Here is a 13,828-nt window from a genome sequence, read left to right on the forward strand (position 1 = left end):
GATCAAAATCTGACAGTAAACTAAACTCCATAAATACTGTATGCAGGTGTGTGTGTGTGTGTGTGTGTGTGTGTAAGCTAGGTGCTGGATGATGCTGTGGAGGATCACCTGCTTTTGTGTGAGGACGCGGCAAGGGTCAAAGGTCCTGCTGTCCCGTCAGCGTCACAGGAAACAGATCAGGATTAATGTAAAAACCAAAGACATCCAAACTGTGCCTACAACTGGATCTGTCAAATCTGCAGTTTCACAATAATTACAGAAACAGATAAAAAGTGAACCAAAACGAGCCAGCCTGCAGTAAAAAAGTTTAGCGTTCTGATACCAAGTAAATACAGGACCAGTACTGCTGACACAGACACCCTTTAAAGGCAGCTGATGTAGGGGAGACCAGTGTGTCCTGCCTTCTCACACATTTCAGCTTTTATTTTGAAGAGCTGCTTGTAAATGTGCCCGTGTCTACAGCGGTCGGCTCAGCTCCTGTAGTTTAAATGTGGCTATGAATAAACCTGGCACCACAGAAAGGTTCAGAGAGGTTTCTGGGATATTTATTTGTTAGAAATTATTTAACAGTTCAGAGGATAGACCAAGTATCGGTCCAGTCACACTAGTATCGATCTGATACCAATATCAACATTGGGATTGAGATGCTTGATATCTGATCCACACATTACTTGTAAAAATCTGCCCTACGTAAATATGGTAAATGGACTGATTCTTATAGAGCGCTTTTCTACTCTCCCGAGTACTCAGAGCGCTCTATACAGCATGCCTCATTCACCCAGTCACACCCATTCTCACAAGCACTTTATCTATACGTAGTGCTTTCTAACTACATCCACACACATTCACACTCCGATGGACGCATCGGAGAGCAGCTTGGGGTTAGTATCTTGCCCAAGGATACTTGACATGCAGACTGGAGGAGCCAGGGATCGAACCTCCAACCTTGCGATCAGCAGGTGACCTGCTCTACCTCCTGAGCTACAGCCACCCGCAAATATAAAATATTATTAAAAACTGTAGTAACAAAGACGTCCGTGGGGTGTTTTCTGTGCCGCCACTGCAGGAGTACCTGCCCGAGAGCCGACAGCCAATCAGCAGACCTGAGTGGTTCACCTGGACTCTATTGTTTTCTATTCTACATTTTAAAGAGATTTCTGGCATTCTTGGATTTTAATGAAATCTCAGCCTCGACTGCAGACCTGCTGTTACAGACCACACTGTGCTCACCTGAGCTCCACCCTCTTTAGCCCCAGACATCTGATAGACCAAGCCAAGCTTCTAAAACCAGGCCGACCTTTATCCCTCGCAGCACGGACACAGGAAACGAGGCAGGTGTAGACCCTAGGAGGAGGGAGGAAGAGGAGGACAGACCACCTTCAGCTGTTTTCATTTCAAGTTTATTGTGTAGTGCAAACAATAGAAAAGGTTCAGAATCATTCATCTGTACAGGTCGTCATCAGTGAAGCTGCATCCAAACAAAGCCTGCTTCTGCGCGTCATCATGCTTCTTCACCCACAGCAACCTCATCTGATTGGTCAGGACCTCAGTCACATGATGCAGAACAAATACAAACACTTGAACTGTTCGTGCGGACCTGATTTTACCCATGAAACACCAGCACGCTACTGCTGCCTGCTGTTTGGTCGGTTAGAGTTCAGGACAGGACGTCCTCCCTTGACGGCGCCTGTTTCCAAACCCCAGACATCTGACGTTAGCAGCAGAAGCAGGAGCTGGCTTCACACCCCAAATCAAAACGCAGGGTGCTGTAAAGCGGCTCGTGGTGCTGTGATGTCCTCAGCGACTTCACTGCAGTAGAAACTGTCGAACTCTTCCATCAAAAACAGGATGAAATTTGCCCCGAGAGCGCCCCCTGCCTGTGGAATGACATGTCCACAGGCAGGGGGCTCTAACAGCTCACAGGCTGCCCCTCAGCAGGCTTCTGCATGCTGGCCAATCAGGGGAAAGTGCCCTCAGGGAGAGAAGTGATAGCTGATTGAATGAGCAGCGTGATGACGTCACAGAGTCACATGATCAAAAACAATCCAACAATAAAAATTAAATTTCAGTGTTTCAGAATTTTGAAATTCTTCAGATTTCTCTCGTCTTTAAACGTGTGAAGCAGTCATTGTGAAAACCTCGCATTCATTTACAGCGCAAACACAAAAATCAGCTGATCACAAAACGCCCGCCGTCATTGAGCTAAAAACAGGAAATGACATGGTTCAGAAACCAGGAATGAAACATAGGCACGCAAGCAGCCGGCAGTCAGTCGCACTTTAAAAATAAATCAAACCCGCTATAAAAAATAACCTAAAGTCTTCTCAGCGGCGCTGCCCACGCTCTTCAACCTGCTTCGTCTTCTTCACCGCGCCTCTGTCCTCGTTTCCTTTTTCACAGTTCAACTTCCTGCTGCGGTCCGAGGAGAAGAAGAAGAAACAGCTCGAGCACGTCTGAGCTCCTGTAGGTCTGTTAAAAAAGGAATCCACTCCTTCAGTCGCTCTCAGGTCAAAGGTCAGGGCGAGCTCGTTAGTGGAACTCGTTCACTGAAGTAAAACTCAGTCTCTTATAAACTAACGAGCGTGGCACGACACCCGCAGAGCAGCCACAAGGCTTTTACTTTGAAAGGATCTCCCTTTTTTTGTTTCACCGTTCCCCCTCAGCAGGAACGCCTGCAGTTCTTCTTCTTTCTTTTAAGTCCGCTGCCTCCCGTTTCCTGTCCATCAGTGGGCGAAGTCTGAGCCAGGGGGGCCCAGTTTGTGCCAGCCCACCCAGTGCTGACCTGGGACCAGCCTCTTCAGGGGGATGAAGGTCTCTCCCAGCAGCGTGTTCTCCCAGAAGGCGCCGTCTCCCAGGACCCGAAGGTGGATCACCCTCTGGTCCAGGTCCCCCCGTGGGATCCGCTCGTACACCAGCTGGGGACACAAAGGGAGGCAAAAGTGATGTTGCTATGGAAACAGCAAAGTTAGTCATATCAACATCTAAGAGTTGAACCACAGTGACATCCGCGATTCTTTACACCAGAGATGCAGAACAATCCAAATACCGACAGGTTAACACCAACACTGCTATCAGAGCGACACTGTTTCTATCCTCCAGCATGCAGCTCACTGCTGCATTATCATTACTATCTGCACAGCTGGGCCAGTATTTACTTAGCACATCGATAGCAGTATCTCACAGCACTTCCAGACGCTGTGAGCGGATCGTACCATCTCATTGTAGGTCGGGTTGCACGTGCGTCGCGCCGCCTTCGTTTTCCTCTTGCTCATCTTCTGAGGGTCGGGGAGGAGATAGAGCTTCACGTAGGGGTCGGGGTCAGTCCCATCCTGCAGGGGCTGCTACACACCCACAGGCATCAGTGTCAGTCCCACAGAGAAAAAACAAAAACAATCAGAAGCCCCAAATACCAGGACAGGACTTAGACCCACTGATCAATATAAAAATATTAATTAAAAAACATGAAAAAAAATCCTTAAAATTATATAAATACATTTATTAAAATATTAACAATGATCATAAATAAATAAAAAGTGTTTATTCCGAGGAACCCTGGGGACATTGAGACCGACTGGACCATAGTCAGCACCTCCATTGCTGAGGCAGCCGTTCATGGGTGTAACTAGGGCTGCTCGATTATGGCAAAAATGATAATCACGATTATTTTCACTGAAATTGAGATCACGATTATTTGCCGATATTTATTTAACCCTTTAAGACCTACTATGGAACCAAGTCCACCAGAGCTTATATTATTTTTTTACATGCTGTAGTGCCATTTGTGGGAGCATTTCAAGTTGCTATACATCAATACAACTGTTATAGCCCATATTTTAATAATATGTATGCATTAAGTGCATAGTAATTACATAAATTGCAAAAAAGTGCAATAAACTACAAAAAAAATTGAAAATCGTTTTTGTTTTGTTTACATATATTTCTACTTGGAGAAATTTAAGAGGTTTATCCCTCAAAACTTTAAATACAATAAAGTTGCAAAAAATAGTTTCCCACCACAGGAAATTTATTTTGAGTGTCTTCATAGTTTTATTTTGGAGATACAGCAATTTTTATATACTGCAGGAAAAACAAAAAACAATCCTATGATGCAAATTTGCAAAGAAAACAGCATGTGCATCATTTCACTGTGGGAAGTGTTACGAACAGCTGATAGGAACGGCAAAGCGTGTTTCTGGAATATTATGTTTTTGTTCCTGCAAGCGCTTTTTATGCAATTTTTGCAAAGCTATATGTGGAAGGAAACCGTGACCGAGGACAAGCTGATGGCATCAGATGTAAGTACAACTCCTCCGGTTTCATATGCAAAACAAATTATTGCGCTAGCTTACACGGTTCAGGTTCTACAGGGATTTAAAAATAGTTACACAAAACGGAGCGTGCTGCTCTGACCGGCTTTAAAGGGTTAACAATGACTTTAAAAAAATAATATAAAATAGTGTGCAACACCACTGAAGTTTTTTGTTTTTTTTTTAACTCTTTTCAACCAACGGCAGTCACTCTCCAAATAACTTCTGCTTAGCTTTCCGAGCTTCCCTCGGGTCCTCTTAATCAGCGGTCTCCAACCTTTTTTGCGCCACGGACCGGTTTATGCCCGACAATATTTTCACGGACCGGCCTTTAAGGTGTCGCGGATAAATGAGGGAGGGGCTAATAATCGGCTCAGTCATTTTTAATGATCGTTGAAAGCCCAGATCGTAATCGTGATTAAAATTCGATTAATTGAGCAGCCCTAGGTGTAACCCCCAAACCAGCAAGTGGACACCGGAGGTGAATACTCAGACGGCCATGTCCATCTGAGTATTCTGTGGGTTGGGCTTTGGGAGTATGGGGAGTCTTCATCAGGTAACAGCCTCCAGCTCGCACTGGAGCAGTTCACAGCCGAGTGTGAAGCAGCGGGAATGAGATCAGCACCTCCAAATCTGAGGCCATGGTTCTCAGCCGGAAAAGGGTGGAGTGCCCACTCCGGGTCGGGGACGAGTTCCTGCCCCAAGTGGAGGAGTTCAAGTATCTCGGGGTCTTGTTCACGAGTGATGGGAGAAGGCAGCGGGAGATCGACAGACGGAGTGGTGCGGACGCTGCACCGGTCTGTTGTGGTGAAGAGAGAGCTGAGTGTAAAAGCGAAGCTCTCATTTTACTGGTCGATCTACGCCCCTCCCCTCACCTATGGTCACGAGCTGTGGGTAGTGACCGAAAGAACGAGATCGCGAATACAAGCGGCGGAAATGGGCTTCCTCCGAAGGGTGGCTGGCCTCTCCCTTAGAGATAGGGTGAGATTTCAGCCATCCGGGAGGGGCTCAGAGTAGAGCCGCTGCTCCCCCAAGAATACATAATTTAAAAAAAAGTATATACACAACAGAAACTAGAGTAATCATAATAATAAAGAAATATATACAAAAACGTAATAAAAACAAATAGAAATAAAGCTATAAATGAATCTAATAATAACACGACACACTGACCAGGCCTCGGATGTGTATCACCATGATGAAGAGTTTTTCATTCTTGTAGGAGATGGACAGTTTGACCTCGCCGAGCTCTTTTCCTGAACCTGGAGACCACGAGATCTCTGCGAACACACGCACACTTTCAATGTTAGTCTTCAATGAACATGTCTGATATTTGGCTGTTTCTAACACTTTCAGTCGCAGGCTGAGTTTAAGAAGTACTTAATTCTGATAAACAAAGATATTTCATCTTCTGACTTAAGTTTGAATATTACAGATTTATTTCATAACCTCTGCTGGACATCAGAGGAACTGCAGCGTCTGAGTATTAAAGGAACAGACTGCTGTTTACCTCAGCTGTCAAAGCCGGGTGAGAAGCATCTTTATTTACTGTGGAGGAGGCTGTAAAACTTTGATGAACGCCTTACTGAGGTGAGCTGTTGAGGATATGCTGAACTTTCCTATCAGTAACTCTGCTGTTAGCCTCTGCTAGCCTCTCAAGCTGGCTGTAGTTAAACCTTTACTCAAAAAGCATCTCTAGACCCAGCAGTCTTAGCTAATTATAGGCCAATCTCCAACCTTCCTTTCATATCAAACATCCTTGAAAGAGTAGTTGTCAAACAGCTAACAGATCATCTGCAGAGGCTTATTTGAAGAGTTTCAGTCAGGTTTCAGAGCTCATCACAGCACAGAAACAGCTTTAGTGAAGGTTACAAATGATCTTCTTATGGCCTCTGACAGTGGACTCATCTCTGTGCTTGTCCTGCTAGACCTCAGTGCAGCGTTCGATACTGTCGACCATAATATCCTATTAGAGCGATTAGAACATGCTGTAGGTATTACAGGTACTGCGCTGCAGTGGTTTGTATCATATCTATCTAATAGACTCCAGTTTGTGCATGTAAATGGAGAGTCCTCTTCACACACTGAGGTTAATTATGGAGTTCCACAGGGTTCAGTGCTAGGACCAATTCTGTTTACATTATACATGCTTCCCTTAGGCAGCATCATTAGAAGACATAGCATACATTTACACTGCTATGCAGATGACACCCAGCTCTATCTGTCCATGAAGCCAGATAACACACACCAATGAGTTAAACTGCAGGAATGTCTTAAAGACATAAAGACCTGGATGGCCGCTAACTTTCTGCTTCTTAATTCAGATCAAACTGAGGTTATTGTACTCGGCCCTGAAAAGCTTAGAAATATGGTATCTAAGCAGATTCTTACTCTGGATGGCATTACCTTGGCCTCCAGTAACGCTGTGAGGAACCTTGGAGTCATGTTTGACCAGGACATGTCCTTCAAAGCACATATTAAACAAATATGTAAGACTGCGTTCTTCCATTTGTGCAACATCTCTAAAGTTAGAAACATCCTGTCTCAGAGTGACGCTGAAAAACTAGTTCATGCATTTATTACTTCCAGGCTGGACGACTGTAATTCATTATTATCAGGATGTCCTAAAAACTCCCTGAAAAGCCTTCAGCTGATCCAAAATGCTGCAGCAAGAGTCCTGACAGGGACTAGAAAGAGAGAGCAGATTTCTCCTGTTTTGGCTTCCTGTTAAATCCAGAATTCAAAATCCTGCTCCTCACATACAAGGTCTTAAATAATCAGGCCCCATCTTATCTTAATGACCTTGTAGTACCATATCACCCTATTAGAGCACTTCGCTCTCGCTCTGCAGGCCTACTTGTTGTTCCTAGAGTATTTAAAAGTAGAATGGGAGGCAGAGCCTTCAGTTTTCAGGCCCCTCTTCTGTGGAACCAGCTTCCAGTTTGGATTCAGGAGACAGACACTATCTTTCTTCCTGTTAAAAGGGAGTTTTTCCTTCCTGCTGTCGCCAAAGTGCTTGCTCATAGGGGGTCATATGATTGCTGCAAAACAAGCAGCTTCTCCCCACATAGATGCTCAAACTCCTCAAGGTGGATCAACGAACACGCTGTCAAGGGTCACATGTCTAACCTGTGGACAATAAATAATTAAGACAACATGAGTAACAAATGAGCATGGTTGTGCTTTGGTGTGTTCAAGCCCCGACTTGAGCTCAGGAGATGAGGGTCGAGGTAACGAGGATGGTGTTTTAAGATGCGATAGCGCTCTTTCCTTCCAGTTGGTGAAGGCGACCTCTGATAATAAAACCGCTACGATGCTTCATATGTTGATCTGAAGGAGAAGGCATCACGCTGTGATGATGTATAATTATGAGAACAATCTTTTTACTGGCTGTAACCTTTAACCAATCAGCAGTGATTCTGTATGAAAACATGCCACAGATCTGCTGTTACATGCTGAGTCACAGAGCACTGACCTTTGACCTTTGTGTTTGTGTGAGTTAAAGTTTAACAGAGCGAAACCTCTTTGGTGCAGTCTGACCTCAGATAAGCTCATATTTGATATGAGTACTCCTCATTGGGTAACGCCCCCGTCTAATCAGCGTGAGGACCCGCCCACTGTGGCTTCCTAAAATCCGTACACTGTCCCACTGAGCAAACAAAAAGTCTTCCCAGTTTATTTCCAGTTCTTGAGCTTTACACATTAAACAGCGTGTGGGTCCAAAATCACGTACCTGCTGGTTTGCTCGCCGTCGTTCCTGATCGCTCGTCTTTGGGCAGCGGGTGGAAGAAGGTGTACACCAGGTCACACTGTGCAGACACACACACGGGGTGATCAGCCTGTGATTAGCTCACTGAGGTAAACGGGACAAAGGTCAGTGTAATCAGAATAAAGACGAGTGGACCTGACACAGCTCAGAGAACATCCCTGCATCGGTGCTGTGGACGTTCAGCTCAGGACAGAGCACTTCTAAGAACTTCCTGGAACTTCCAGGAAGTGAGGGGTCAGCTCACCATCCTTATCTTATGTAAGAAACAGGAAATGCATCTTTCTGCAGGGCGGAGAACCTTCATCACAGCGACACGATCACACACCTGCCTCTGAACCTGTCTGCCTGCAGGCAGAGCTTCCACAGTCAGGGAGAGATAACCTTGAAGAGGGCGGAGCCCCGAGGACTGCAGCGAGCTGATAGAACAGCAGCGCCACACCCACTCAGTGTGTGTGTGTGGGTTTCGTCCTGAGAAGCGACTCAGACTAAAAGCGAGCTGGTGAGGTGATGGCGGCACTCTCATGTTCGGCCATGTTGTACTTTGTGTTTGTCTGCAGCTGAGAGGTTCAAGCACACCTTCCTTCACCTGTCTGGGCTCGAGGGTACCACTGGCCGTTTTCACTACTGCAGATTTTAGCTCTTTGAAAACTGTTTACGTCTCGTTCCTTTCAACGTTTCATTCAGGCATTTACATGCTTCTATAAATAAATACAAGCCAGTAAAGACTGAAAGGAAGGATAAAAAAGGATGACACAGGACATAATAAGGTTACATATGTACCTGAGTACACACACCTCCCTCCCCAGGAGTGCATTGCTACTGACTGATTTAGTTGTTTTTTGCGAGGTGAGAGACTGAAGGCTGCAAGATGTTCTCAAAATCTTTCAGTTGGTCTTTTAATACAAATCTGTCCACACAGAGTCAGGATGACGCCGCCTTTTTAAAGAAGGACCGATTTCTTTGAACAACCTCACATGTTTGAATTTACTGTTAATTTTTCATTTTGACATTTTGTATAAACACAATGGTAAATGGCCTATTTACTCGTCCCTGAGGACCCCAAAGCGCTTTACACATCCAGTCATCAGAATCAGAATCAGAATGGGGTTTATTGCCAAATGTTGAGCAGGTTTACAACATTAGGAAATTGCTGCGGTGCTTCAGTGCAAACATGCTGTCATAAATAGCACTTAAATAGACATGAAAAAATAAAAGTAGGGATAAGAATTAAAAGTGCTACGTGGAAAGATATGTGAATGAGCTATACATGAGATATATACATGAGAATAAGAATTATGAGTGCTACGTAGAAAGATATATACATGAGTGCAGGTGGTGATCAGTGCCAGACATGAAATGATGCAGTGACACAGCGTAGGGTCATGTGTTAGTAGCGGGAACAGTCATATGGTTATTGTTCATGTGTCCAACAGCAGAGGGGAAGAAACTGTTCTTGTGGCGAGAGGTTCTGGTGCGAATGGACCGGAGCCTCCTGCCTGAGGGGAGCAGGTCAAACAGACTGTGTCCAGGGTGAGAAGGGTCAGCTGAGATCCGAGCTGCACGCCGCAGTGTCCTGGAGGTGTACAGGTCCTGCAGAGATGGGAGTCTGCAGCCAATCACCTTCTCAGCAGAGCGCACAACACGCTGCAGTCTCTGTTTGTCCCTGATAGTGGCTCCAGCGTACCACACGGTGATGGAGGAGGTGAGGATGGACTCGATGATTGCAGTGTAGAACTGCATCATCGTCCGTGTTGGCAGGTTGAATTTCTTCAGCTGCCTCAGGAAGTACATCCTCTGCTGGGCTTTCTTGATGACGGAGGTGATGGTGGGCTCCCACTTCAGGTCCTGGGTGATGGTGGTACCCAGGAAGCGGAATGAGTCCACAGAGGTGATGGGGGTGTCAGTCAGGATGATGGGGGGGAGTGGGGCTGTGTGCTTCCTGAAGTCCACAATAATCTCCACTGTCTTCTGGGCATTCAGCACCAGGTTGTTGTGGCTGCACCAGGACACCAGACGTTCAACCTCCCTCCTGTAGGCAGACTCATCCCCGTCCGAGATGAGCCCAATAACGGTGGTGTCATCTGCAAACTTGATTAGCTTGACAGACTGGTGGGTGGAGGTGCAGCAGTTGGTGTACAGGGAGAAGAGCAGAGGAGAAAGAACACAGCCCTGAGGGTGCTGATGGTCCGGGAGTCCGAGACATTCTTTCCCAGCCTCACGTGCTGCTTCCTGTCCGTCAGGAAGTCAGTGATCCACCGGCAGATGGGATCAGGCACATTCATCTGGGAAAGCTTGCCTCGGAGATGGTCTGGAAGGATGGTGTTGAAGGCAGAGCTGAAGTCCACAAACAGGATCCTGGCGTAGGTTCCTGGGGAGTCCAGATGCTGCAGGATGAAGTGTAGGGCCATGTTGATGGCGTCGTCTACAGACCTGTTGGCTCTATATGCAAACTGCAGGGGGTCCAGGAGGGGGGCCGTGAGGGTCCTGAGATGGGAGAGAACTAGGCGCTCAAATGACTTCATGACCACAGATGTCAGAGCCACGGGTCTGTAGTCATTTAGTCCAGTGATCCTAGGTTTCTTGGGGACAGGGATTATGGTGGAGGACTTGAAGCAGGCAGGCACATGACATGCCTGCAGTGAGGAGTTGAAAATGCCAGAAAACACTGGGGCCAGCTCGTTTGCACAGTGTCTGAGGGTGGCAGGAGACACACCGTCTGGGCCGGGAGCTTTCCGAGCATTCAGACTGCTAAACTGCTTCCTCACATCTGCTTCATGAATATGAAGAGTTGTGGTGGGAGGAGGTGGTGTGAAATCCTCTTTTGTGTGGGGTGAGGAGGGGGGTGTTGTAGGTGAACAGTTTGAAGGTGGTGATGGCTCTATGGAGGGGGGAGAGGTGGGGGAATGAGTGTCCAAAGTGTCTCTATTGTTGGGGCCGTTGGAGGTGTGAAGGCTGCCTGATGGCTCGTCAAAACGGCAGTAGAAGTCGTTTAGGGTGTTGGCTAAGAGCAAGTCATCAGTGGAGTGGGGGGTTTTAGGCTTGTAGTTGGTGATATTCCTAAAACCTTTCCACACAGAGGCCGAGTCATTCTCTGAGATCTGCTGCTGCATCTTCTCAGAGTGCTGGTGTTTAGCAATGTCCACTTCTTTAGTGAACCTGTACTTGGCCTCTCTGTAGCAGTCCCTGTCTCCGCTTCTGAACGCCTTTCTCTTTTCCAGCCACAGCTTTTTGAGTTTAGGAGTAAACCAGGGTTTGTCATTGTTATAACTCACCCTGGTGCGTGATGGCACAATGCTGTCCTCACAGAAGTGGATATAGGAGGTGACAGTGTCCGTAAACTCGTCCAAGCTGTTAGAAGCAGCCTTCATTGTGTCCCAGTCTGTGGTCTCCAAACACGTGCGAAGCTCCTCCACAGCCTCGTTGCTCCACAGTTTTTTGGTCCTCACGACAGGTTTGGAGAGCTTCAGCCTCTGTCTGTACGCGGGGATTAGGTGGATCATGACGTGGTCAGAAAGTCAGAGTGAAGCGCGCGGCACCGCGCGATAGGCCCCGCTGATCGTGCTGTAGCAGTGGTCCAATGTCCTCTCCTCTCTGGTCGGGCATTTAATATACTGCTTGTATTTTGGAAGCTCATGGCTCAGATTGGCTTTGTTAAAGTCCCCAAGAGCAATGATGAGAGAGTCCGGGTATGTCCGCTCCATGTGCAGTATCTGCTCCGCGAGTGCGCACTGAGCTGCCTGCGCATCTGCGTCTGGCGGGATGTAAACAGCGGCCAGGATGAATGAAGCAAACTCCCGCGGTGAATAAAACGGTTTGCAGTGGATAAAAAGATATTCCAGAGAGGAAGAGCAGTGCTGAGCAATCACTGTCACATCTGTGCACCAGCCACTATTAATGTAGAAGCAGAGACCTCCACCTTTGGACTTACCGGAGAGAGCGGCCTGCCGGTCCGCGCGCAGCAGATGGAAGCCCTCCAGCTTGAGCGCGCAGTCTGGGATGTTCTCACAGAGCCACGACTCCGTAAAACATAAGACACAGGAGGAGGCAAAGTCTCTGTTCATGCTTCTCATCAGGGCCAGTTCGTCTATCTTATTCCCGAGTGAGCGTACATTGGAAAGGAAGATCCCAGGAAGAGCAGTTCGCAGTCCGCGTCTCCTCAAACGCACGAGTGCGCCGGCTCGCTTCCCTCTCTTTCGGCGTCTCGCTTTCCTGGTCAGAGTCTGCAGTAAATCTGCCGCAGATGCGACAAATATTGGAAATAAATCCACAGGCGTTGTAGTCCTGTAGTTAAGGAGCTCTTCTCTGGTGTACGAGTATCCAGAGGAGTGCCCAGACACAGAAGAAATGCACAAAAACAAAACAAAAGTAACGCACTGAAGCACCAGGGTGACCATACGCGGCGCCATCTTGGTTGAACATCCACCCATTCACACACTGGTGATGGCAGCTACATTGTAGCCACAGCCACCCTGGGGCGCACTGACAGAGGCGAGGCGGACACTGGCGCCACCGGGCCCTCTGACCACCACCAGTAGGCAACGGGTGAAGTGTCTCGCCCAAGGACACAACGACCAACGATTCAGAAAAAAACATTGTGCATATTTTTTACCCTAACTCTGGTTTTTATGTGGCCTGTCAGCACAATTTAAAAAAAAAAACTGGTGTACAGTTTGAAGTCCGCACTCAGGGTGGCTGCATCTTGTTGTTATGTCATCCAAAACTGCCACAAAGCCCCTCGAACACCACGGCTAAACCTCAAAGGGGCACAAGAAGCCTGGAGACAGCCTGCGAGCCCCTTTCGAAACACGGCAGACCAGCAGGTGCTGCTCAGCACCAAAACCCAGGCAGCTATCACAGCTGCCACACACACTTTAACTGTGGAGAAGCTTTTATGCTGGTTGAGAACAACAACATGACACTCACTGCACCCTGGAAGGTGCTGTGGCCCCGATCATGGCCCTCCATTTATGTGTGGAGGGTGGCCTAACAATCTGAATATTATTGTATATTGTATAATATTAATGTCACGGCTTACCATCATGTACATGGACTGTTTCTTATATGTTCTACTCTGTCAGAGCACTCAGAGTGCAACTAATTCAAGCACTTCTTCTAAGCTCTTAGGTGCTCGAACTAACATTCACACACATGGGGTTAGTATCTTGCCCAAGGATATTTGGCATGCAGACTGGAGCAGACGGGCATCGAACCACCGACCTTCTGGTTAGCGGCCGACCTGCTCTGCCACCTGAGCTACAGCCACCCCTGAGCTACCACTCATGTGAGAACCGACCCAGAAAGCCACTGACCTGAGCGACCTCCGGAGCGGCGTGGATCAAGTGCCACACGTAACCGTTCAGCTCGTCCTTCCTCCTGTCAGCCATCGCCTCGCTGCGGGAACGGCCAATCACAAAGCGACTGGGGAAACTGTGGGAGGGGATAAGAGGACAGGAGGAAGGACCTTCTGCAAAGCTCCTTTGTGCACCTAGGAGTGTGTGTCTGTGGGCACACATGTGTGCATGTCAGTGTGTGTGTCTGTGTACCTGGGCAGTTTGGATGAGGGGAAGATGAGCCTCAGTTTGCTGTGGAGTTCCTGAAACTCTTCAAATGTCCTCTGAACCAGCTGCACCTCCTGCTGACCTTCACGCTCCACCTTCACCACAAAAGCCTGACACACACAGACACACACAGCTGGTTAGTTTCTGCTTCCCATGTGCTTCCCGTGTGCTTCCCACTGGCACGTCTGGACTCA

At 47.5% G+C, this 13,828-nt stretch overlaps 1 protein-coding gene across 2 annotated transcripts in view; it reads right to left on the bottom strand.

Moving 5' to 3' along the window:
• Positions 1-1,388: 1,388 nt before the first annotated feature.
• pik3c2b (phosphatidylinositol-4-phosphate 3-kinase, catalytic subunit type 2 beta) overlaps positions 1,389-13,828 on the bottom strand; it is a 43,480-nt gene continuing 31,040 nt past the window's right edge. The window contains exons 28-33 of one of the 2 annotated variants that reach the window (XM_085353635.1): positions 13,620-13,744; positions 13,386-13,503; positions 8,041-8,116; positions 5,481-5,587; positions 3,213-3,338; positions 1,389-2,915 (exon numbers count right to left, since the gene is read on the bottom strand). In XM_085353635.1, coding sequence (XP_085209761.1) covers positions 2,724-2,915; positions 3,213-3,338; positions 5,481-5,587; positions 8,041-8,116; positions 13,386-13,503; positions 13,620-13,744 — 744 coding nt within the window. In that variant the 3' untranslated portion in view covers positions 1,389-2,723. Of the gene's footprint in view, positions 2,916-3,212; positions 3,342-5,480; positions 5,588-8,040; positions 8,117-13,385; positions 13,504-13,619; positions 13,745-13,828 lie in introns of both variants that reach the window. The other variant, XM_085353634.1, reaches the window with a different exon arrangement.

Source organism: Diplotaxodon limnothrissa, linkage group LG5 (assembly GCF_057381915.1).
Source record: "Diplotaxodon limnothrissa isolate DT_005_m linkage group LG5, D_limnothrissa_male_GT1.1, whole genome shotgun sequence".
NCBI lineage: Eukaryota > Metazoa > Chordata > Actinopteri > Cichliformes > Cichlidae > Diplotaxodon > Diplotaxodon limnothrissa.